This window comes from Erythrolamprus reginae, chromosome 2 (genome assembly GCF_031021105.1).
Source record: "Erythrolamprus reginae isolate rEryReg1 chromosome 2, rEryReg1.hap1, whole genome shotgun sequence".
Taxonomy (NCBI): Eukaryota; Metazoa; Chordata; class Lepidosauria; order Squamata; family Dipsadidae; genus Erythrolamprus; species Erythrolamprus reginae.
Window position 1 is genome coordinate 80,189,012 of NC_091951.1, and position 26,510 is coordinate 80,215,521.

At 39.9% G+C, this 26,510-nt stretch overlaps 1 protein-coding gene across 5 annotated transcripts in view; it reads left to right on the forward strand.

Annotated features, from left to right (window-relative positions):
- Positions 1–26,510, forward strand: part of ARHGEF3 (Rho guanine nucleotide exchange factor 3) — a 132,293-nt gene that overhangs the window by 36,038 nt on the left and 69,745 nt on the right. For 4 of the 5 annotated variants that reach the window (XM_070738475.1, XM_070738479.1, XM_070738476.1 and 1 more), the window contains one exon: positions 5,275–5,337. In XM_070738475.1, coding sequence (XP_070594576.1) covers positions 5,275–5,337 — 63 coding nt within the window. Of the gene's footprint in view, positions 1–5,274; positions 5,338–17,501; positions 17,516–26,510 lie in introns of those variants that run through there. The other variant, XM_070738480.1, reaches the window with a different exon arrangement.

Sequence of the window (26,510 nt, forward strand, 5' to 3'; positions counted from 1 at the left end):
CACGACTCATGAGTTCTAGCGGGGCCAGCATGGAGCTGCAGGTGCACCTGTATTTCAGTGAGGGGTTTTTGCTTCCACGCATGCTGAAACACGGGTGCACCTGCAGCTGCGTGCACGATTTTGCTACTTACACAGGTGCAGAAGCAAAATCGCGCCAGCCCCGCTAGCATTCACGAGCTGCGGCGTCAAGCCCAATTTAGCGTTCTGGCTAGCAGCCCACCCTTGGGGGATGGCTGGCTGTACTAATTGCACCAGTGTCTGATGTGATTTTGCCTAGCTTCACCTGCTGCTTCGTGTCGATTAGGAAGTTCGGATCCGTGTCCCTCCTGGTTGGTTTCGGCCAGCAGGGAGGTGACACGGAGCTGGGCCCAGGAGATTACCAACGCTTCCTTGGGGAGGGGAGTTTTTCCATCACTCTATAAAGAAGCGCTTGTGCGCCCCCTCCTCAAGAAGCCCTCCCTGGACCCAGCCGTACTTAACAACTATCGTCCAGTCTCCAACCTTCCCTTTATGGGGAAGGTTGTCGAGAAGGTGGTGGCACTCCAGCTCCAGCGGTCCTTGGAAGAAGCCGATTATCTAGGTCCCCGGCAGTCGGGTTTCAGGCCCGGTTACAGCACGGAAACCGCTTTGGTCGCGTTGATGGATGATCTCTGGCGGGCCCGGGACAGGGGTTTATCCTCTGTCCTGGTGCTCCTTGACCTCTCAGCGGCTTTCGATACCATCGACCATGGTATCCTTCTGCACCGGCTGGAGGGGCTGGGGGTGGGAGGCACTGTTCTTCAGTGGTTCTCCTCCTACCTCTCTGGCCGGTCGCAGTCGGTGTTAGTGGGGGGCCAGAGGTCGACTCCTAGGTTTCTCCCTTGTGGGGTGCCTCAGGGGTCGGTCCTCTCCCCCCTGCTATTCAACATCTACATGAAACCGCTGGGCGAGATCATCCAAGGACATGGGGTGAGGTATCATCAATATGCGGATGATACCCAGCTTTACATCTCCACCCCATGCCCAGTCAACGAAGCGGTGGAAGTGATGTGCCGGTGCCTGGAGGCTGTTGGGGCCTGGATGGGTGTCAACAGACTCAAGCTCAACCCGGATAAGACGGAGTGGCTGTGGGTTCTGCCTCCCAAGGACAATCCCATCTGTCCGTCCATCACCCTGGGGGGGGAATTGTTGACCCCCTCAGAGAGGGTCCGCAACTTGGGCGTCCTCCTCGATCCACAGCTCACATTAGAACAACATCTTTCAGCTGTGGCGAGGGGGGCGTTTGCCCAGGTTCGCCTGGTGCACCAGTTGCGGCCCTATCTGGACCGGGACTCATTGCTCACAGTCACTCATGCCCTCATCACCTCGAGGTTCGACTACTGTAATGCTCTCTACATGGGGCTACCTTTGAAAAGTGTTCGGAAACTTCAGATCGTGCAAAATGCAGCTGCGAGAGCAGTCATGGGCCTACCTAGGTATGCCCATGTTTCACCATCACTCCGCAGTCTGCATTGGCTGCCGATCAATTTCCGGTCACAATTCAAAGTGTTGGTTATGACCTTTAAAGCCCTTCATGGCATTGGACCAGAATATCTCCGAGACCGCCTCCTGCCGCACGAATCCCAGCGACCGATTAGGTCCCACAGAGTGGGCCTTCTCCGGGTCCCGTCAACTAAACAATGTCGGTTGGCGGGCCCCAGGGGAAGAGCCTTCTCTGTGGCGGCCCCGCCCCTCTGGAACCAACTCCCCCCGGAGATTAGAACTGCCCCTACTCTTCCTGCCTTCCGTAAACTCCTTAAAACCCACCTTTGCCGTCAGGCATGGGGGAACTGAAACATCTCCCCCTGGGCACGTTTAATTTATGCATGGTATGTCTGTGTGTATGACTGTTAGTATATGGGTTTTTTAAATATTTAAATATTTTAAATTTGTCTGATTGCTTATGATTTGTTTTTACATGTTGTGAGCCGCCCCGAGTCTTCGGAGAGGGGCGGCATACAAATCTAAGTAATAAATAAATAAATAAAAAAGTTTGTGATCCAATTACAGGTGTGTTCAGGTACTGCTAGTTGATTTAGTTTATTATAATAATAATAATAATAATAATAATAATAATAATAATATAAATATAAATATAAATATAAATATAAATATAAATATAAATATAAATATAAATATAAATATAAATATAAATATAAATATAAATATAAACTTAATCTTAGGGGAGAAAAATCTGAAACTGATAACAGGGCACGGAAAATTTAACTCTATTTCATTTGCACATTCTTAGGCTTAAGTACAACATTAGATCTGAGAACTGAGTCAGAGATGTACCATAATTGGTTGATCGCAATAATTTAGACTTAAATAATTTTAATTTAATAATAATTAAGAGTTAAATTAACTAAATTGGCAAACAATAGTTTTGACAAAAACAACTTTACATGTGTATTTCAGCAGGCACAAATCTTTCAGAAAAATGGGGAAGATTTGTTCTAAAATGGTTCTGACCACTTTTTAATAAAATTAAAATATTTAAATAGCTTTACATAGTTTGATGTTTAATTTTAATGTCACCTTAGTTAAGAGACGTTAATTAGTTGCAAACAGGCTCTATTGCAGAACAAATAAGTCATTTGATTGTTGTACGCCATCTTGAGTTACCTGTGTGAGTTGGGCACCCATATAAATTCATTTAATAAAGAAATAAATATTAGTTATCTAATTAAACAGTCTGAATATGAAGTTCAAGTAGATCTCACATGCAGTGTACAGATTATCAGTCTAACTTAATTGTAAGTAGTATAAACTGTGGCTTTGATCTCTTCCATTTCTCAAGTTATTTTTTTTAATCTAAGGTAATATTTGAAGATGATTATAATACTTATCCCCAAATATACATTTCCAGATTGATGTGTACTTACCAGCTAGTTTCTTTGTTTTTTTATCCTAAGCAGCCCTCTGAATGAATTACTCACTCTGTGCTGGTTCTTTATTGGCCTGCCTTGTAGGCAGTTTACTGAATATAATTTATATAGGAAAATGCTGATTTTTTTCTTTTGGGGTTTCCTGCGGCGTCACACTGTTAAGTTACAATTGCTTCTTCTTCTTTTGTATAAATGTGAAGGCGAAATAGAAAACATTAACAAGTGTAAACTTGCTTTTTATATCAGCCTGAAGCATAAATACATGTAAATGGATGATTCATTATACAGGCTCTGAAATTGAGATTCCTGATTAAATAATTTGATGAGGGTGTCACATAATTGTCTGTAAAGATAGTCTCAACATTTCCTATTGTTCCATTTTAAAACTCATAAACATAGTTTCTAGCAGCCTTAATTAGCAGAGATTACATAATTTATGGATTTTGAATTTACAGTAGTTTATAGGGGGGGGGTTAACATAAAGGGCAATACATTGATTTACTTGTGTGGTAGTAGCAGTGTAAATTGTAATCCCATCTTCAAAATGAAAGTACTGAAGTGTCTTTTCTGGCTGGGAAAGTGACCACTGAGGAACAACTAAATTCTGTATAGGTGTTAATCAGTATTTTTATGCAACTTAATTTCAGTTACAACTGCATTTAGGGTAAAGAGAAGAGAAGCTCTATTTTGCATTTGTGGAGACTTTAGCATTTGGTGTTCTACTGGTTTGTTAAGGTATTGTAAATGCTATTTTAACTTATTGCTTCTAAACAGAATTATCTATTGAACCTTGAAAGATAAGAGTAAGCGACTGAAAATGAACAATATTTTCACTAAGCTTTCTCCACTGCCTACTAGATCCTTTTAAGATACATCAACTAGACTTCAGTCTCATTGTAAGTGTAGCTTATTGTTAAAAAAATAGTCAATTTTACTAGAAATCTGTCCTTTCCTTGCTTTTCAGTATATAAAAGCTATCACAAGCTAAATATAACATTTAAAAGTGCATCTGATATAAGAGAAAAATTCAATTGTTTTTAATTTGCCGTAGAAACTAAATACCATGCAGTTATATTTTAGATTTCCCATTGTTAATAACAGCTTGGAACAGGGTGTTGCTGTGTCGTCCTGGTGCCAGTTCTTTGTAAACAACATATGAACTTGACCTTTTTTAATTTCCAGTCCCTGTGAGAACTGGGTGTTTGCTTTCCATTTTCCCTCCTTCTCCTCTTTGTTTATAATTTTGGGGAATTTCAGGCCAAATTCTTTGATTTAATGATGCCATGGAACCTATCTAGTCAGATGTTTGTGTTCAGGAAGCAATTATGGTCAGAATTTTTTTTAAAAAAACAGTTGCAGACAATTTATCACTGGCAGAGTATAAATCACTATATAGCTATGATATATGGAGCTTTAGACCTTCAAGGTAAATTTTGCCCATTATAATTTCACAGCACTTATTGATGATTTTACCAGTTCCCAACTTTCATAATAGCATGTGTGGTTCTTTTTCCAAAACTATTATAGCAGCCTTGCCAGGTAAGAGAGGCTAAAATATAAGGACTAATTTGTGATCATTTAAGAAGTTTCAGGATCGGTTGTTACAACTTAAAAGCTAAAGTAAAACTTTGAAATAAACATCATTTTAATTTAAATAATATAGTGTTCTCTTTCCTAAATATGGATTTAATTAGCTAACATTGCATTTCAAGAGGAACATAGTAAAAAAGAGGGACAATGCTTGTATCCAGATGTTTGGTACAAAAGGTAAATAGACTAATATGGAGGCTCTTTGTAGACTGTCCCCAATATTTTGAAGCAAATTGAAGTGGAGAAATGAATGGGGAAGAAGAATCTATTTATTAGTGATTTCCCCCCCAACAAACATAGGATAGGAATTTTTATAAGGTTTACATATCTGTGGTTTTTGTAAGTAATTATTCAATTATGAATTAATGCTAGCCTTCTGCACTTCAAATTTTATATTCAGTTTGTTGTTTTAAAATATTAATGGAAACAATATTTTATATTATATTGAAATAGAGAATGTTACAAGGTGGTTATAAGTATTCAGCAAATTTATACAGCCACACATCTTATTAAAATTATTTATGTTACTTAATCACAAGATCCTCTTTTACATGTTTTTTTCCAAACTTTCAGGAGTGCATGTGTATATACTGTACTGCATGTGTAGATATTCTTGATTTACTAAGTAAGAAATTTGAGAGCATACAGAGTGTGTAAGGAGTTGTAAATAAGAAACATATTTTAAATTGAAAAAAATATTTACATTACCAGTACAGTGCAATATTATGTTTCTCTATCTTCTGCTACTGAATTCTTTCTTATTGTTCTAATTTTATAGAAGAAACGCAAGCAGAGTACGCCAGATGAAGATGCAATCAGTGTGTGTAGCTTTGATTCAACTGTAAGTATTTGGAACATGGAATTATTTAATGGACTTGTTCAATTTGTTTTGTTACTATAAGGCAGTGATGGCTAACCTGTGGCACAGGTGCCACAGGTGCCACATGGAGCCGTATTTGCTGGCACGCAAGCCGTTGCCCTAGATCAGCTTCAATGTGCATGTGTGTGCCAGCCAGCTGATTTTTGGCTCATAGAAAGGCTCTCGGAGGGCATTTTTGGCTTCCAGAGAGCATCCAGGGGGATGGGGGAGGGCATTTCTACCCTCCCCCAGCTCCAGAGAAGCCTTTGGAGCCTAGGGAGGGCAAAACACAAGCCAACTGGGTCCACTAGAAGTTGGGAAACAGGCCATTTCTGGCCTCCAGAGGGCCTCTGGGGGGCTGTTTGTGTCCTTGTTGTATAGTCCAGCTTGAAACCAAAATAGGAACTCTATGTTGATTATATTTAAATGGCAAAACTTTGTCTCAGTATGTTAAAGCAAATATGAAAGGTGCAAATATGAAAGTTTGTAAGACTGAGATGATATGGTTGAAGAATAGTTTTTATTTATTTATCAATGCTTGTGGTGGTATAACAGTATTATAATTTTTCTAGTCTCCAGATATATGGATGCTCCAAATTTTAACCACAGTTGATAATTGTAATAGTTGAGGTCCACATATCTGGATAGAACTCAGGACAGGATGAGGCTGCTTTGTAGCATCTGAAGGAGAAACAGCTGCTTAAAGCAGAGAAACCTAAAAAGAAGGAAGACAAGAATCCCCGAAAAGGAAGTTAAGTTGTTTACTATATATAAGAAAGAGTTTTCTAATTTATGCAACACACTGAGTAATAATGCTTTGTTAAAGTGATCTTAATTTCTGGCAATTTCTGAGTGAAATGGTTAATCACTAACCATCACCACTATCCATAGTTTATTCATGCTAAGCATCTCTTAAGAGTGAGAACAAAGGCTATATTAAAATCAGAACTAGCTAGAGAATGTAAACATATCCTGTTTTAGATCCCTTTATGACAATGTTTTCCAATTTGCAATGGCCAGAAATAGCCTGCATTGAGAGGAATTCAGAATAGAATTCAAAATCAGTTAAGGATGGCTGGTTTACTAAGCATGCCACTTGAGGTGAAGAATAGCTGCAAGTGAACACATTCATGTTAAGCAAGGTTCATGACTTAATGGATGTGAGAATGAAATTGTTTTTTTATTATAACTTAATTGCTAATCATCAACTGTTGGACTCAACTGGATGAATAATATCATCATCTTCATATAATCAAATAATTTAATTTAAAAATCGATTTATGTGTAAATAAAGTATACAAACACATAAATACAGTGGTACCTCGAGATACGAGTTTAATTCGTTCCGGACCTGGGCTCTTAAGTCGAGCAGCTCTTATCTCGAACGACTTTTCCCCATAGGAATTAATGTAAATAATTTTAATTGGTTCCAGCCCTCAAAAAACTCACAAAGTTAGTCTAAATTATGCAGAAAGACATGTTTTTAATGAAGAAATGTACATGTACATATAAATGAATAATGAAGTTTCTTTCACTTAACTTGTAAACTTTCTTAAACTTTTAAATTTACATATGTTCAACTTCTCTGCCACCCAATCCTGTAGGACAGAGGTCCCCAACCCTTTTTGCACCAGGGACCGGCTTTAAGCGATCAAGAGAGGAATGGGTGAATGAATGGACGGAGGGTGGGAAGGAAGGAAGGAAAGAGGGAAGGGACAGGAACAGAGGAAGGAAGCAAGGAAACTTATGAAAGGGGAGAGTAAGAGAGGAATGAGTGAAGGGAGGGAGGGAGGGAAGAAGGTGGGAAGGAGAAAGAAAAGAAGAAATAGAGGAAGGGAAGGTAAAAGAGATAAAGAAAAAGAGCAAGAAAGAAAGAAAGAAAGAAAGAAAGAAAGGGGGAAGGGACAGGAACAGAGGAAGGAAGCAAGGAAACTTATGAAAGGGGAGAGTAAGAGAGGAATGAGTGAAGGGAGGGAGGGAGGGAAGAAGGTGGGAAGGAGAAAGAAAAGAAGAAATAGAGGAAGGGAAGGTAAAAGAGAGAAAGAAAAAGAGCAAGAAAGAAAGCTGCAAGCACCCCCCCGAGCCCCCCAGGCCGGCTGCAACCTTTTAAAACACGCGCGCCGCTTCGCAGCTGTCTCCTGAAGCCGAACGCGGAAGTTAGCGTTTGGCTTCAGGAGACAGCTCCTTGGCGCTTGTATCTCGAATTTGGGCTTGTAAGTAGAACAAAAATATCTCTCCCCTCCCAGCTCTTATCTCGAGTTGCTCTTAAGTAGAGCAGCTCTTATGTCGGGGTTCCACTGTATATACATAAGTTCCATTCAAGTATTCATCAGAAACATTGTATCAGTAAGAAGCAGCTTGTTTCCAGACAGAAGATGAATTAGCTAGCTTTTTTCCCCTCCAGTTTGCTGTAGAAAGCCATTATGTAATCTGATTCAATTTAATAAACTTCCTAATAATTTTGATACATGTGCTGTATTTTCTTATACCTAAGTAAACCCAGCATTTCCCGTCCCCCACTGTTCTTTCCTTCTGCCTCTGACTTCTGATTTACCAGAGACTCTAGTAAGTTTGCCTTAGCAATTTAATCAAATAAACTTAAGATACAGTATATAATTCTAGACTATTATATTCTGCTAAATTATAAAGGAGGAAGAAGTGGTATGAGCATGAAGCTTTTTCATAATGTCTTAAATTATGGCATGGTGTATATAGGCAGGCATACTGAATCATGAAAATTGCATATCCTGGAAAATAGGAGTTTTGAGATGGCAAACTATAATTTAGTCAGGTGAAACTATATGGTTTTGAGGGCACTACTTCCACTTAAATGCAAACATTCTGATCTATTTAAATTGATAGTTCAAAGTACAGTTAAACAATACAAGTAATTTGTAAGGTGCTCAGAAGTTTTTGTGTGGAAATCTTTAACTAATAAAACTCTTAATTTGTAGAAGATAAGCTGCCATACACAATTCCTATTTGGGTGTATTCTTTATCATTTTTTTAAAAAAGAATTATTATATGAATTCTACAGTTTTATTTTATTTTATCTACCCCTTGAAAGATTTAAGAGTTATACCTGTTGGTATGGAGGTAGAGATATCTAAAATATAACCTACTGAAAGTAAGAGAAGTGAAAAGGAAGTAAAATTGAAATATGCACATAAAACTAGATTGAAAAAGGAGGTGCTGGCTGACAATTGATATTGCCGATAAATTAGAACCCATCTTAATTAAGAAAGAATATATCACTGAGATCTGCAAATTGATTAAACAAATAGTGCATAGATAACAATTTACTAGTTGGAATCTACTATCTTTTTGAATACATGACCTTAAGTAGCAAATAAATATTGAGAAATATTTGTGTGACTGACTTACATTTAGTTTGTGTTGTATTTTCCATATACAGGATTGAATTGAATTTTTGTTGGGTTGATTAAGTAACACACTACTGTCTCATAATGAAAAGTAGTTTTTAATTAAATCTGCTAAGTACTGGTCATTAGAGCAATGCTTGTATTGAACATTGTCTTCATTGTGGGCATTATTTTCTGCTTTGTGTTTATAAAGTTGAGAGAAGAATAAATAAAGCATTGATGACTAGCATAAAATATTTTGTAAATATTGGAAAAATTTTGATAAACTATGAGTGGAAATGTTAAACATACTAATATAAAGGAAAATATTAAAATATTTAGAATATTTGTGTTTTCAATAGATATATTAAGGTTTGTCTCAATTCAAGGATGCAAAAATGTGCAATCTTTTTTGCAGTCTTCTGACTGAACGGGGCAAAATGTCCAATGTTTAGGGGGGCATTTATTGGAATTTGGATAAGTTCAAGTGAAAAAAGGATTTGTTCTGCTTTGCAGAAATGAGGACAATCATGTCACTCCTTAAATTGTTCTCTACAGCCTCCAGCCCTCACTTATTTTAGAAGTTTGACCTTTAAGGTTAAAGTCTGGAGTGGCCTTAGGTCAACAGAAGTTGCACACTCTTGTCTTAATTTGAAGACTGATTTCTCAACACACCTCAATTTTTCTTCAGTTACTCATTTGGAAAAAAAATGCATTGTTAGTACTGCTTTGGACAACAGCATTTAAAATATTCTTCTTCTGGATTCCTGTTTTTTTTTTAAAAAATCTTATCGTAGACACTCCTTCTTGTGATTGACATGCATATATAACGTATTTGTTTTTCTAGTCGGTTACTAAATATAATTTGATATTAAATTGTGGTATTTGCATTTTGGAAAAAAGTGAAATACATGAAGGATTTAAATGCAATTTTGATAGCAGTGACCCTCATATACTTCCTCTGTATTTGCTTTGAATTTGCGTTTGGGTGTCGGGTTTTTTTAGGGGGGGTGATGGTGTTTGAGTAATAGTCAGTATTCGTAGCTATATTAAAACATTTATTGTTTTCAAATTGTAGCTTTCTAGAATTTGAGTTGATGTAAGTTAGCCCATTAGCTTACTGAAGTTTCTAAAATGTTGGGAAACCGATGGGATATTTCATTTACTCACTAATTTCTTCTCTAATTATTCTGTCCAGATAATACATTTTGCTCCCTCTCTGTGTATTTAAATGTGTCAGTATTAATAGCAACAGTTCATTAAAGATGAATTATTATATAAAGCCTATATTTTCATCTACCTTTCTTGCAATCTCTTCTTCGAACTGTGTCTCATAGTTGCCTTTCCCTAAAGTACCAGTTCAGAACATGGACTGCATGGTTTCATTATTTTCTATTCTAAAAAAGATTGTTTCTGCTCTAATCTTAATTGTTTTTCTCAGAGAATAGCTCTCCATTTTATAATGTTCCAAATAAATATATTGAACCATGCCACATTGTCTAAGTAATGGAAATATCAGAAGTAAATATCTAATATTTTAAATTGTTTTTGTTTTAGGTAGTTTTTCTTGATTCTCAAAATAGTCAATCTTTAAAGTATAAATGTATATTAATAATACATGACATCATTACTAAAGCAATATATTCATGTCATAATGAACATTATGACCAAAAACATCCAATTTTAAAAGTTTCTTTGTTCCCTTAAATGCAAGTTTAAAAAGTTTAAGATCTTGAGGAATTAACCTGCAGCCCTTACAGCTCTCTTGATGTGGAAATGGGAGTTCAGTACATGTGGAGGTTACTTGGTTTGATGAAAGGGTTCGTGATGCTTTAATACTATGGTTGTTTACTTAGCATGTATTAAGAAGAGAATAGAATAGAATAGAATTTTATTGGCCAAGTGTGATTGGACACACAAGGAATTTGTCTTGGTGCATATGCTCTCAACGTACATAAAATAAAATATACATTTGTCAAGAATCATGTGGTACAACACTTAATGATTGTCATAGGGGTCAAATAAGCAATGAAGAAGCAATATTAATAAAAATCTTAGGATATACGCAACAAGTTATAGTCATACAGTCAACATGGGAGGAAATGGGTGATAGGAATGATGAGAAAAACTAGTAGAATAGAAGTGCAGATTTAGTAGAAAGTCTGACAGTGTTGAGGGAATTATTTGTTTAGTAGAGTAATGGCGTTCGGGAAAAAACTGTTCTTGTGTCTACCCTGTTTCCCCGATAGTAAGACACCCCCGATTGTAAGACGTATCGGGGGTTTCAGGGGGGTCGGCTAATATAAGCCGTACCCCGAAAGTAAGACATATGTCTTACTTTCGGGGAAACACGGGGGTATTGCCGCCTCCCTCTCATCTAGCTGCGCGCCGCCTCCTGCCCACGTCCGCACCGTCCCCCTCTCCATACGTAGCTGCGTCTGCCACCTCCCTCTGATCTTAATGAGCGCCGCCTCCTGCCCACTTCCGCGCCGCCCCTCCTCCATACGTCACCGCGCCGTCCCCCTCTCCATACGTCACCGCGCCGTCCCCTGCACTTGTCACTGCTGCCTCCTGCTTAAAATACGGTAATGCACACAGTATTAATCATACATCAGTAAAACATACACACTGGGATACTGGGGTATCATCTGCTGTTTTGTGGTGAATACAATACTGTTCAGGTTGTTAATAAATGTTAATTTTATGGTTAAAACAAAAAATTTTGACAATTTTTTTTCCAATATAAGACATACCCCGAAAGTAAGACATAGTGGGGCTTTTGGGGATAAAAAGAAAGTAAGACACTGTCTTACTTTCGGGGAAACACGGTAGTTGTCTTGGTGTGCAGTGCTCTGTAGCGACGTTTTGAGGGTAGGAGTTGAAACAATTTGTGTCCAGGATGTGAGGGGTCAGTAAATATTTTACCCGCCCTCTTTTTGACTCGTGCAGTATACAGGTCCTCAATGGAAGGCAGATTGGCAGCAATTGTTTTTTCTGCAATTCTGATTATCCTCTGAAGTCTGTGTCGGTCCTGTTGGGTTGCAGCACCAAACCAGACAGTTATAGAGGTGCAGATGACAGACTCAATGATTCCTCTATAGAACTGAATCAGCAGCTCCTTGGGCAGTTTGAGCTTCCTGAGCTGGCGCAGAAAGAACATTCTTTGTTGTGCTTTTTTGATGATGTTTTTGATGTTAGGTGACCATTTTAGGTCTTGAGATATGATAGAACCTAGAAATTTGAAGGTCTCTACTGTTGATACTGTGTTGTCTAGTATTGTGAGAGGTGGAAGGGTTTCTCTTAAAGTCTACCACCATTTCTATGGTTTTGAGTGTGTTCAGTTCTAGATTGTTCTGGTCACACCACAAGGATAGTTGTTCAACTTCCCGTCTGTATGCAGATTCATCATTGTCTCGAATGAGTCCGATCACTGTTGTATCATCTGCAAACTTCAGTAGTTTAACAGATGGATCGTATGAGATGCAGTCATTAGTGTATAGAGAGAAGAGAAGTGGTGAGAGTACACAGCCTTGGGGGGCACCTGTGCTAATTGTACATATATCTGATGTGATTTTTCCTAGCTTCACCTGCTGCTTCCTGTCTGTTAGGAAGCTTGTGATCCACTTACAAGTGTGTTCAGGTACCGCTAGCTGATTTAGTTTGGTTAAGAGAAATAGATCTTTCACTTCCTTTTCTGTGATCACTAGGGGTTGTAAACACAATGGGATGGGTTCAATTGTAGAAGATTTAGCTGTTGTTGGTGTGTCTGGGATGGAGGTTGTGCACATAATGGTTGAGGTTTCTTTTCAAACCTGCAGTAGAACACATTCAGGTCATCTGCCAATTGCTGATCTCCTTCAGCTTGGGAAGGTGGTTTGCTGTAACAGGTGATGTTTTTGAGAGTTTTCCACATGTTTGCTGGTTCATTTGTTGAGAATTGATTCTTGAGCTTTTCAGAGTAGTTCCTTTTTGCTGCTCTGATCTCCCTTGTTAATATATTTCTGGTCTGATTGTACAGCATTCTATCACCTTTTCTGTAGGCTTCCTCTTTGGAATGACGTAACTGCTTGAGTTTGGCTGTGAACCAAGGTTTATTGTTACTGTATATTTTCAAGTTCCTGGTTGGTACACATAGGTCTTCACAGAAGCTGACATATGATGTTACAATATCTGTTAGTTCATCTAGATCTGCAGAAGTGTCTTTAAAAATATTCCAGTCTGTGCAGTCAAAGCAAGCCTGTAGCTTTAACTTTGCTTCCTCAGTCCAAGTCCTCACTGATTTAATTATTGGTTTTGTGGCTTTAAATCTTTGTTTGTAAGCAGGTACAAGGTGAATCATGCAATGATCAGAATGGCCCACAGCTGCTCTTGGTAAAGCCCTGTATGCATTTTTTTACAGCTGTGTAACAATGGTCTAAGATATTATTGCCTCTGGTGGGACAATTTACATGTTGAAAGTATTTTGGTAGCTCATCTCTTAAGTTTGCCTTGTTAAAATCTCCCAAAATAATGGCCAGTGAATCAGGGTATTTGGCTTCAGCCTCCATAATCTGATCAGCTAGGGTTTTTAGTGCCTTTTGTACAGATGCTTGGGGAGGGATGTAAATTGTAGAAATTAAGAAGGAATGAATCTCACGAGGAGAATAAAAGGGTTTGCAATTAATAATTAAAGACTCCAAGTTTTCATCACAGAATTTTTGTATAATGGTGATGTCTTGAGACCAGCTGTTGTTGATATATATACATAAGCCTCCTCCCTTTTCCCCCCCTGATAATTCTGCATTCCGATCACCCCGAAACATTTGAAAGCCCGGTAAATGCATACTGTTATCATCAATTTCCTCGTTTAGCCAGGTTTCAGTAAAGCATAGGGCAGATGCGTTGTGAAAATCAGAATAGCATCTATTTAAGAGCAGTATTTCATCCATCTTGTTGGCAAGTGAACGTAAATTGGTAAGAAAGATAGAAGGGAGCGGTTGTTTTTTAATTCCCTTGTTCCTTAGTCTATTTAAAATTCCCGCCCTTTTACCTCTTCATCTCTGCCGGCTGCGTATGTTTTTGGTGATCCATGGTTGCCGGGAAATGGCTTCCTCCTGTGCTAAAATCTCCTCCGCGTTTGTAAAGACAGGTGGGGTTGAAGTTGCAGATAGCTGCTCCTTAAAGAAATGTTCTTTAATTCTTAGCAGATGGTCTCTTGAGTAGGAAATCCGTTGAGAATTGCAGGGAATAGTAGAAAATGAAAAAACTGTTTGAGAGCATTTCACCGAGGCAGCCTTTGTCGGCGCCATCTTGTATGCTTATATATATATATATACTAATACACGTACTAATATATATTAAGACGCCATTTCTCCTAGATTAGCTATATTTACTTGATTATAAACTCTGAATCCAGAAGAATACTGTCCTGCTGTGTTACAAATTAAAGGCAGATATGCATAATTCATCAGCGTACATCCTTTATTTTTTGCATACTGTTTACCACAATTCACCAACACATTCAATTTACATGGATAAAAAAGTAATGATCTGTTCTGTGGTGATTAGAAATTGATACTTTTAATAGCTGGGACACAGTATGGTGACAAAGGTTACTATTGATATTATAAGTCTTCAATAAACTAAAATAAGGGGAAAAGGTACTCATGTAAGGTGGCAGTGGAAAAAGTCGGAGGGATCAGGGGTTTTAATCCAATGTCTCATTTTTTAAAATGACTACTTACAGGAAAAAGAAGAAAGTGCGCTCTCCCCCCCCCCCCATTTATGTGTGGGAGAGGCATTTTAATGGTGAGGATGGAGTGAAAAGCCAATATAATAGCATTACCATGAATCTCTTGATGAGAGATGAGAGAAAAGGTGTAACTACCCTTTTAAAACACAATTTGAAGAATTAGGTACTTACTTGGTCTGAAGATTAGCTGAGCATCTCTGTGAGTTTGCCTTTTTAAAAATTAGAGCTGCCTTTATGTTTCTTATTGTGTACTTCTACATCAATAATCTAGCCATGTAAGAAGTATTTTAATAATGCTTGTTGCCTTTCTCTGGAAAATCTAGAAATGGGACTTATGGCTAGTCCTCACTTATTCATCCTAATAGGGACAGTCAACTTCATCATTGAGTAATGTGGTCATTAAATGAAACTTCTACTTAGTAATAGCAATTCCAGAACTCCTGATTATGGTTGTGAAGCAAGACATCACATGACCATGACTTGCAACCACCTGCTAATTTCCCCATTGATTTTGCTTATCAGAAGCTGTAAAAGCACAGATGATAATTATGGGACTGTGGGAGGTTGTGACCATTAAAAATGTATAAATGTTGCTAAGTGTCTGCATTGTGATCATATGACTGCAGAGACGCTGCAGTGGTTGTAATTGAGAGGACCTGTCATAAATCACTTTTTACAATACTGTCATAACTACAGTTGCTAAACAAATGGTCTAAATGAGGACTATCTGTTTAATCTTCAAAACTATGTTCTAAAAGGGATATGAGAACTAGTGTTCTCATGAGAACACTAATTCTCATATCCCCTTTAGCTTATTAGATTGTTATTGTATTCTTTTATGTTTCTCCCATTTATATGTAAGTGGAGACAGAGTTAGAAACCTGTATAAGTTGTCTGTTTAATTAAACATGCTAAAAATTGAATGAAATACAATTAATTTATGTTATATTTGTTTTGAAAATGAATGTGAAATATTTCATCTATTTTTATTTACCAATCCATGGGCATTGGAAACATGCTGGAAAATGTTCACCTTAGTTCTATTAGCCAGAATAATTTTATGAACAAATGTTATGGTTAAAACACTTAAAAATATGTACTCATATGTATGAGTATGTAATATGGTTGTCTGTGACATAAAATAAGGAATATCATACTGAGTGTTTATTTTTGGCACCACAAATCTTGAGGATATATCATAAATGCCTCTTATAGGACACATTGAACAATGAATACTCGTAATGTTTTATTCTGACCTGGTGTAATAATATTATGTGATTAGAAATGTTATTAGTTGGGGTTTATGAATTCTGTGTATGGAATTATTCTGGCTCATTTATACATGCACGTACAGTTTGAAAGCACAGATTCTGCATGGATTTTGGTAGCTTTAAAGACTAACCCTGAATTTGGAGAGGCTATGAGAAAATCAATTTTACTGACTATTCTTTATATCTAATTAAAGCTAATAAAACTTAATTGCCAAATTCTAGGAAGCTTATATTCAGAAGATAAGAAGGGATTAACTACAGCTCTGATTACTGGACTTGAGATAATGAAAAATATATTGTTGCTGCTTTTATTATTTGATTTTAATTTAATGTTGATACCCAGTATGGGTAGAAAGGATGCAGACCTCAAGCTGTAGCTCTGTATGATCATGAATTATGCATATCAGTCTAGTTCCAATAGAGCAGACCAATGTTAATCTGGATTCAGAATGGATAATAAAGTCAGTGTGTCTAATCTATTTGTAATCCTGTCTGAGGACAATCTACACAATACTATTACCCTCTGTCACTTATATATCAGAAGACTATGGCCTTGTTTTAGTACTTCAGCTGAAATGATGAAACTGAAAATAGGATTGTATATATTTATTCTTTCCCTCTTCAAATCTTTTCAAAAATCTGGAAGTATAACTTGTTTTAAACTAGAAATTATAGTGTAATAATAAATGAATAGTCATATTTAAAGATTGGAAGAAAGCACACGTACCAAGATGCATAAGTGATCAAGAGGTAGGAATGAGGATCTATCCAAAGTTAATTACATGTAGTCTTCACTTAACAATCTTAACTAAGATAGGCAATTCCATTGCTAAACAAAGTGGTTGTCGAGGAAAAAAATCACATAACTGTCTTGTTTAGTGACAGCAGTTCCAGAGTCCCTGTTGCTGCTGTTAAGCAAATTCCAGGCAGTATTTAGATAAAGATTGCCCTGATCCACGTCATCTCAACCCCCAGCCTCAGTTCTTCCAAGGCAAGCGACTGCCTTCCTTTCAGCTTCCCAGATCCATCTACCGGTATCTACCTCCCATCTTTGCTCCTCCCTCTTTAGCTGAGATAAAGAGGCCACTGTATGCCTTCCTCACTGACCACCTCCATGGACCTTTCGCTCTGGTTTTTTCCTTGGCGTGATGGTCATATTCTCCCTCCCCTCTGCCACTCCGTGAAAGAGTGCTGTGTCATGCCCTACAGCATAGCAAATATTCCTGTTGCCTCAGTATAGCAAAAAGCCTAGTGTTGCAGTGGCAAGATACACCTGCCTAGGAATTCACCTCCTTCCACCCTCCTTTAACAGTTTACATAAGCGAGAAGAACCCCATTCTCATTAATTGATAATAAGAGATCTTTGTTTTTCTGTTATTGTTTATACTAATTATATTAAACATTGTCCTTCATTGCTTTATTTTGTTTAAGGTAGAAATGTAATTCTAATGGATACTTTTTCTTGTATTCTAACTATATAGGAAGTTGTTATTATTATTTATTAAATTTGTATGCTGCCCCTCTCTGTAGACTCGTACTTAAGAACATAGTTTAACTGGATAGAACAGAACCAGATTTTAATAGCAATCCAGCTTTGTATAATCATGCCCCCAAATGTGTGATACTTATACTCAGATTTGCACACAATTCCACAAAAACCTGGACCCACAATTTGAAAATCCCTGTTTTGCTATCATATGGATTGCTTTGAATGGAGTTCTCAATAAGCCTTTTTGTATCTTGTATAATCTAAATAGTTGGTAGCAAGACATGGCTGGCCCTCTTCATCCCACCAGGTATTTACAATTCCCTACCTATGTTTTCATTTAAAATTAAGCACTTTTAGCTCATATATCTTGGTGTGTCCTGTTCATAATCTATTTGGCATATACATTTCCTTCTATGGTCTCTTTGGTCCCATATACTGCTGTATGTATCTGGGTTACTTCATCCTCAGGGTGATTAAAACAGTTTCAGCCCCTTCCATTAATTATGATTCATCTGAAAACAGAAGCTCCCTGCTCTCTTAAGGATTAATTACATCAGTATATGCACATTACAACAAGTCATTGGCTTTTATAAAAAATATTTGTTGCTAATGAGGTGAGAAGAGGACATGGAAAGGAGCCAACACTTTGTAAACTATAATTTAGTAAGTTCTGATAAGCTATGCCTAAGTTTAAGGTGGGTGGTAATTGTATGAGAATAAACGTATTATTAAAATATATTCCGGCTTAATAGTAAATGCATCTGCTTTTCCACCCATTTCTTTAAAAAAAAACAAGGATGAACTAATTTATTTAAATAAATAAATTGTGATGTATGTCATCATTTTTCAAGTAAGCTCTTTTAAAAATATAAATATGAAATTTCTCATTGCACAGACAATACTGTTTTGCAAACAATTTATTCTGTATAGATTATAACTATGATCATCAAATGTATGTCATTCCTTTCTTGCTATAATCTACTTCTGAAATGTGGGAGTGAGAAATCAATTGTCAATGGTGTTTTTTCATAAAAGAACTTGTTCACATGTCTATGCGATATAAGTATGAAAATCTATCTGCATAAAAAATCAGATACATCACTGAAGTTTGATTGAAAAAATATTAAGGGAACTGATTTTTTAAATGTACTTTTCAATTTAAATGTAGCTTAATTTTTAATTATAACTTAATCTCCTATACCTAGAATTTCATTAATCTTCTTACACTGTAATTTGAAGAACTAGGAACAATATACGTTAAGTCTGTTATAATCCATCTAGGCAGTTGAGGCAAACAGGTGTAACAAGACAAAGTTTTCTAGATCACATTGAAAAATTCAAAATAAAAATATTCCAAAATTTAGATAGCATCCTTCTATGAGACCTTAAGGAACTAAAAAATGGCATTGATAATGTACAGTTTGGCAAAAATACATTCTTAAAATCTTGAATTGTGTCTCAGGATTGGAAAGTAGCCAGCGTAACTCTAATGTATAAAAATGGATCCAAGGGGATTCTAGAAACTGCAACTAAATTACCTTAAACGTTTCCAAACAAACGGGCAAAAAACAAAAATCTAAAGCATACAGAGGTCTATGACTTGCTGAGGAAAAAGCAATGAATACAGCTTGGGCAGGCTGAGGATACTGTCTCATTAACTTGTTTGTCTTCTTTAAATGTGTTAACAAGAATATACAGTTACTCAAGTTACTTCAATTCTTTTTGAGTCATCGAGTGTATCTTTGGCTTTGGGAGCATAGCCCCCAGCTCAAACTATGTCGGGCTGTGCTCCCAAAGCCAGGGATGTGCTTGATGACCTCAAAAGAATTGAATTATGTTAGCCTAGAGTTAATGTGACAAATAATCAGAAAGTCCAATTTTCTTTAAAAAGAACATATTTAGGACACCCATGACTTGGATAACTGAGAAGACCTATAAAGATTATTCATCTCCAAGGGCATAATATAGGACAGTGTCTTACTTTCTTTTTATCCCCAAAAGCCCCACTATGTCTTACTTTCGGGGTATGTCTTATATTGGAGGCGACCGGGGAGGCGACCGGCGGTGAACGGGAGAAGCCGGCGCTGCTGCTGCTTCGGAGCCGCTCGCAGGCAAAGAGCGAACGAGAAACTTTCCCCGGATCTTTTTTCCCAGCGACGCGATCTGGAGGAGGAGAGATCCTGCACCCGCCGGGTGGGGGGGGAGGTGGGGAAAAAAGTGCCGGAGCGATAGCGCTTGGGCGGGGAGACGCTTCGAAGCGGGGGGTTGGTGTCAGTCTGGGGAGCCGACCGGCGGCGAACGGGAGAAGCCGGCACTGCTGCTGCTTCGGAGCCGCTCGCGGGCAAAGAGCGAACGAGAAACTTTCCCCGGATCTTTTTTCCCAGCGACGTGATCTGAAGGAGGAGAGATCCTGCACCCGCCGGGTGGGGGGGGGAGGTGGGAAAAAAAGCGCCGCAGCGATAGCGCTTGGGGGGGAGACGCTTCGAAGCGGGGGGTTGGTGTCAGTCTGGGGAGGCGAGCATGGGCACTCTTGAGATGGTCATTTAAGTGCGATCAACGCCCATAAATCACTTCTTCCACTTTGAACGGTCACCAAACGAACCGTTGTAAGTCGAGGACTGCCCGTACAAACCTGCCTCCTTCCAGCCCACCAACCTTTCAGAAGCGGGTTTACCACATACTCGGTATGCAGCCACTGGCATCGCAGCTCCTTCTGGACCGTCTCCATGAAGATCTTGTTCTGGCTTACTGGGTCCAATGGTTCCTTTACGCCCCCTTTAAACGCAGCCATGAGGCCTTCCTTGGCTCGCTATCAGGACCTCCGTCGATGTTGTCTCCGGCCGTATCCAGGGGCGGAGATGGTCGCTTTCTGGTCTCCCAGCTAGTGACTTAAATGAAGGTGGCAAGCCGGGAATTCTGACTCCGCCTTGCCTCTTTTCATTGGCTGAAAAAATTAAAGCTCAACGCAAGCCGGGATCTCTAACTCCGCCTCTCCTCTTTTTCATTGGCTCAAAAATTAAAGCTTCCCCAAGGCTGATTGGTGGTTGCGGCCGGTGGAAAAATATTTGAATCCCGCAGCGCGAGTCAGGCAACTTGAACGTGAGAAATGTCTCTTTCAAACCCGGCTCGGTCGACGGCGGGCTGAAGAAGTGATCTGCACCGCAACCCAATGCGTGGTTTGAGTGGATCCCGATCTCGGGTCTTTGTCATGTTTGCGTGTCCGCTCTCTCGGCTTCACCCCGCAGAATGCGACTGGCGGAAGACTCGGAGCTGGATGGGCGGATTCGCTGCACGGTGGCAGTGGAGCATCTGGGCGTGGCGGCCCCGAACCGGCTGCTGCTGCGAGATGCCTGGGTCCACCTCGGGCGGAACGAGTTTCGCGAACTGGTCTTGCAGGTGACGAGCGCCTCGGGTCTGGCCCGTCTCCAGACCTTCCCTCTGCAGCCGAACGAACTGCGCCTGTTCACGCGTTTCGTGAAGGAAGGGAAGAGCTCAATCTGGTTGGGGGCCCCGGGTTCCAGTTACGTGCAGGTGCTGCTCTCCAACTGCCCTCCGGATTGCTTGCGTTGCTTCGTTCAGACGTTGCGCGTCAAATTTGAAGCAGCCCAGCGCGCAGGGCGGCCGGTGGCTGAGTGGACCAAGCCGCCACCCGCTCGGCTTGCTTCGGACCAGCGCCGTCCTTCGCTTTGCCAAGCCGGGGAAGAGCCGGTGGCGGCGAGGCGAAGGACGGCGCTGGTCCGAAGCGAGCCGAGCGGAGGGGAGCGCCGTCCTTCGCCTCGCCACCACCGCCTCCTCCCCGGCTTGGCAAAGCGAAGGACGGCGCTGGTCCGAAGCGAGCCGAGCGGGCGGCGGCTTGCAGCGAAGGCGCTCGTCCCAGCAACCGACACGCTTCCCCGACACGCGTCTGGAGGGGAGTAGCCGCTCTGCGCAGTTGGGCAGCCCCACCTGCCTGCCGAAAAGGAGGCGGGCGAAGGAGGGCGCAGCTCCAGCCGCCTGCTTGGCTCGCTTCGGACCAGCGCCGTCCTTCGCTTTGCCAAGCCGGGGAAGAGGTGGTGGCAGCGAGGCGAAGGACGGCGCTGGTCCGAAGCGAGCCGAGCGGGTGGCGGCTTGCAGCGAAGGCGCTCGTCCCAGCAACCGACCCGCACCGAGGGAAATCCTTTGTGCCTTGCCGCCGAGCTCTCCCACCTGCTCGGTGGCCGCAAGCCTCTCCCTGCCACCGCGCTGCCGATGGAACCGCCGCCAGGGCTGCTGCTGCGCTGCCGAGCAGATCAGCTGCTGGGCGGCCAAAGAAACCTTCCCTGGGTCTTCCCGACGTCATCGGACTCCCCCCCCCGCAATACCCCCATGTTTCCCCGAAAGTAAGACATATGTCTTACTTTCGGGGTACGGCTTATATTAGCCGACCCCCCTGAAATCCCCGATACGTCTTACAATCGGGGGTGTCTTACTATCGGGGAAACACAGTAGATTCTATTTGAAAAGAGGACATGGTTCAGTTTCCAAGTAAAACTCTTATTTCCAGTTATACCTACTCTAGATCTCAAGAAAGAGGTGGGAAGATGTAAGCGCCCTGAGTCTCAGGAGAAGGGCGGCAGAGAAATCAAATAAATAAATAAATAAACAAACAAGCAAACAAACAAATAAATAAATAAATAAATGTGAATGTTATGTGCTTTATTACTTTATCAAAAACTGTTGAATAATCTGAGCAGTCATGGGATAGCACGGGACATTGTCTGAGATGGTCTGATGACTAGTTGAATAATAGAAAATAAAGCATAGGATTAGATGGACACTTTTCACAATGTAAGAAGATAAGTGATTTCTCCCAATAATCTGTTTTGGGCTAGTTAATCCAAAGGTCCTTTCTGACTCTGTTATTCTATTAATCTTCATCTATTAAATGATTTAGTGTCAGGCATATTCCATTATAAGTAGAAAAAAAGCACAAATAAACCATGAAGAGCTCCAAAGGAATCTCTTTTTACTTGGTGACCAGGTTACTAAATGGTAAGTATAATTAAATGTCAACAAGTGTCATGCCTATTGAAGCTAGGAATCCATGCTTCACTTATAAAATGATGGGGACTGAACTGTCAATGGCCAACCAGGGAAAGGATCTTGTGGTAGTTGTAGATGGTTAAATGAAATCAATCAGTGCAGTATGCAATAGTGTTTAAGAAAGCAAATCTTCTGCTAGGTCATCAGAAAAGGGATGAGACACAGTAATTCAGCTGATATTACAATGCCCCAATCCAAATTTATTGTGCAGCTACATCTGAGAGAGAGATTGTGGATCTGGAGAAAGGGCAGAAAAGAGTAACACACACAGTCACACACTATCTAGTTTCAGTTCAATACTGTGCATGAATTTTGAAAAGCAAAATCAACTTAGACTGCACTTAGTTTTCTGCCTCCGCATCTTTTGGCACATACCAACATCAGAAAGTCAAGGAAATTGCTGAGTGTTGGAGATCTCTTGATGTTATAGGCAGAAAGCTGTAGCTGATTGCATCATCTTGCACAAGTCAGTAGCTGATGCAGAATTCCAAAGGGATAGCTGGTAGCAAGGGAACCTAGACAGTGGCGTTGTTGCAATGCTTGGCTGACGCAACAACAGCCTCTATTGAAGAGGCGGTGTGTGGCTTAAATGGGCATCACTGGTGGTACTGATAGAGTTTACTCTTTGCACCATAGCATAGCATTTAGAAACAAGACTTTGTTTTTAAGTATGTTGTTTAAGCTGCCTTTGCTGGGGTGGTGTGACTCCGATTGTTCTCAGGCCAGGTATATTTCTAATTTCTCTCCCCAGGAGATCAATCAAACAGATGATAGACATTGTTGGTTGTTCAGTTTGAAGGACCTTTCCTATTGCTTTTTGTGCTAGATGGTTTGCAATTTTCCCCTGACAATGTATCTCTCTATTACTCTCTATAGCTGAGGTTGTCTCCCTGTTTGGCATTTCCTCTTTTGGTAATTGTATGCATTATTTTATTGTTTATTCATACTGTGTGTGCACATATATAAATTTTTAGTGTGTAGTCGGGAAACAAAGCCATTTCTCTGAAGTCATTTGCAAGCAGAGATAAAATTAAATCATAGAAATTTCCAGAACACAAACAACTTACTGGCTGCCTTGCCTTCCCCAAAACATTCAGTGTATCCTTTTTCAACAAAACATTTGTTGAACTGACAGAACTGTGATATGGTGGATAAGAAGGGGATGTCTGGTATAATGGAAGCAATCCGTCTTTAAAATATGACAGGTACACCAGGACTCCTATAACAGAAGGCAACTGGTGCCGACGGGTCAAAGCAGATCAAGGGGAAAAGCAGCAGAAGTTGAAGCTTTAGTGATGAGTCACTGAATACATAGGCCTGACAGGATTCACGAACTTGACATTCTGGTTGCATTAGTAACTGAAAAGTTGCCTTTGTATGGTATGTGATTCCATTTGAGACATTTTGAATACAGATATGAATCAAATGGCTTTAGACAGGTTATTGAAAGGAAAGGAAATGTAAGGATAAAGAGATGAAGAAGAAGTCACCAATCCAAATAAGTGATAGTACATGCATGCGTGCAAGCAAGCTGAGGCTGAATCACAGAAATAGTGGATAGTGTACTTGACGAGGCATGTGGACACAGGGTACTTGTGGGGTCTTTTTATTGGATAGTTTTGGGTTCTTGTTCATTCAGTCTCATGTCCAAGGTGAGCTTCTGTATTATTGCACTCAATAAACCAGTTTTTAGAGAAATCTGATTTGTCTCGGAGTGCTGACTTGGTTGGGTTCATCAGTCGGAACCTTGACATTGAGATTTGAATGCTAGGTTAAAGTAGCTTAGAATGTTGTTTTCCTGTACTTGTAACCCATTTTGTCAGAGTAAGTTTGAGGATCAAACTGCATATTACATGGAATTCTGTATCTCATATTCTGAATTTTTAATATTATATTTTTAAGTTAGCTGCAGTAAGGATAGAAGGAAGAAATAGGTGGGGAAAGAGTGTTTAATCCTATAGTTTTCCATATCAGTCGTTTCTTTTAATATTTTTTAAAAAAAACATTTCCCCAAAGAATTAGTGGTAAGATGTTCAAATAAAAATGTTCAAATAACAAAACCTTCTAGCTGTTTTCACTACATGATTCTTTTTTCTGCATTGAAAATTTTCTAGATTTTGGAAGTATTGTAACTTTAAGATTATGAGTTTCGGCTTCTTTTGAAGGGACAGCGTTTGGATATACAGTGGTACCTCAAGATACGAACTCCTCGTCTTATGAACAACTCGTGATACGAACCAGGGGTTCAGAAAAATTTTGCCTCTTCTTACGAACTTTTTTCGAGTTACGAACTGGCGTTCGGAGACTGCTGGGAAGCCGCGCGGCTGTTTTAAAAGGTGACAGCCGGGCGGCAGGGCTTCCCAGAAGCCTCCCGAACGCTGGTTCGTAACTCGAACAAAGTTCGTAAGAAGAGGCAAAATTTTTCTGAACCCCGGGTTCGGTTCGGGAGGTTGCTGGGAAGCCCCCCAGCCCGGCTGTCACCTTTTAAAACAGCCACGCGGCTTCCCAGCTGTCTCCCGAAGCCGAACGCGGAAGTTTGGCTTTGGCGTTCGGCTTCAGGAGACAGCTGGGAAGCCGCGCGGCTGTTTTAAAAGGTCGCAGCCGGCCTGGGGGGCTTCCCAGCACCTCCCCGAACCCCGAACCCAGGTTCGGGGGGGTGCTGGGAAGCCCCTCAGGCCGGCTATCACCTTTTAAAACAGCCGCGCGGCTTCCCAGCAGTCGCCGAAAGCCATTTTTTTGCGGGGGTTTTTTGGGTTGCACGGATTAATTGACTTTACATTGTTTCCTGTGGGAAACAATGTTTCGTCTTACGAACCTTTTGTCTTACGAACCTCCTCCTTGCACCAATTAAGTTCGTATCATGAGGTATTACTGTACAGTGTTCCCTCGATTTTCGAGGGTTCGAACTTCACAAAAAGTCTATACCACGGTTTTGCAAAAATATTAATTAAGAAATACTTTGCGGGTTTTTTCCCCTATACCACAGTTTTTCCTACCCGATGACGTCATATGTCATCACCAAATTTTCATCAACTTTTAATAAATATTTTTTTTTAATAAACTTTAATAAAGAAACATGGTGAATAATAATCTAAATGGTTGCTAAGGGAATGGGAAATTGCAATTTAGGGGTTTAAAGTGTTAAGGGATGGCTTATGATACTGTTCATAGCCAAAAATAGTGTATTTACTTCCGCATCTCTACTTCGCGGAAATTCAACTTTCACGGGCGGTCTCAGAACGCATCCCCCGCGAAAATCGAGGGAACACTGTATAGTATTCTCTTTTCTGTTTTACTAGGTTATAATTGTTTTTCTGGTTCGCTGGCTGCCCTTTACCTTTTCAGATTTGGCAAATTGTGACAGAATATTGCATCATAGAGCTGAATCAGACTTCATAGCTCTTTGTTGTCAAGGTAGGCAATTGCATCTGAACACTTGTTTACATATTTAATAACAGCTTCCAAGCTACTTCATTTTAGAAAGAACTAGCTAAGCGTCTTAGATATAGATTTAATCCATATATTAAATATAAAATGAGTAAGCAAAATCAGAGTAGTCTACTTTTATTATTATGACCATAAGCCCACAAATCCAATACAAATAAAACATGTGAGTGAATGGAGGGATAGATCGATAGATTAATGTATAAGTAAACTTTACAAATCTGTAACCTGTTGGGCTATCCTCTGAGAGAAAGTAGTACAATTGGATATGGCCAGAATGAATATTAAATTTTAGGCTGACTATATTTTTTATCCCAGTGGTGGATGATCCTAAATTAATATTTTCTTACATAAACAGATTTTTTATTTATTTATATTTTGATTTGATTTGATTTGATTGATTTGATTTGATTTGTATGCCGCCCCTCTCCTTAGACTCGGGGCGGCTAACAACAGTAATAAAACAACATGTAACAAATCTAATATTTAAAATAACTAAAAATCCTTATTAAAAACCAAACATACACACAAATATACCATGCATAAATTGTATAGGCCTGGGGGGAATGAATATCTCAATTCCCCCATGTCTGAAGACAGAGGTGGGTTTTAAGGAGCTTACGAAAGGCAAAGAGGGAGGGGGCAATTCTGATCTCTGGGGGGAGCTGATTCCAGAGGGTCGGGGCCGCCACCGAGAAGGCTCTTCCCCTGGGTCCCGCCAAACGACATTGTTTAGTCGACGGGACCCGGAGAAGGCCATCTCTGTGGGGCCTAACTGGTCGCTGGGATTCATGCGG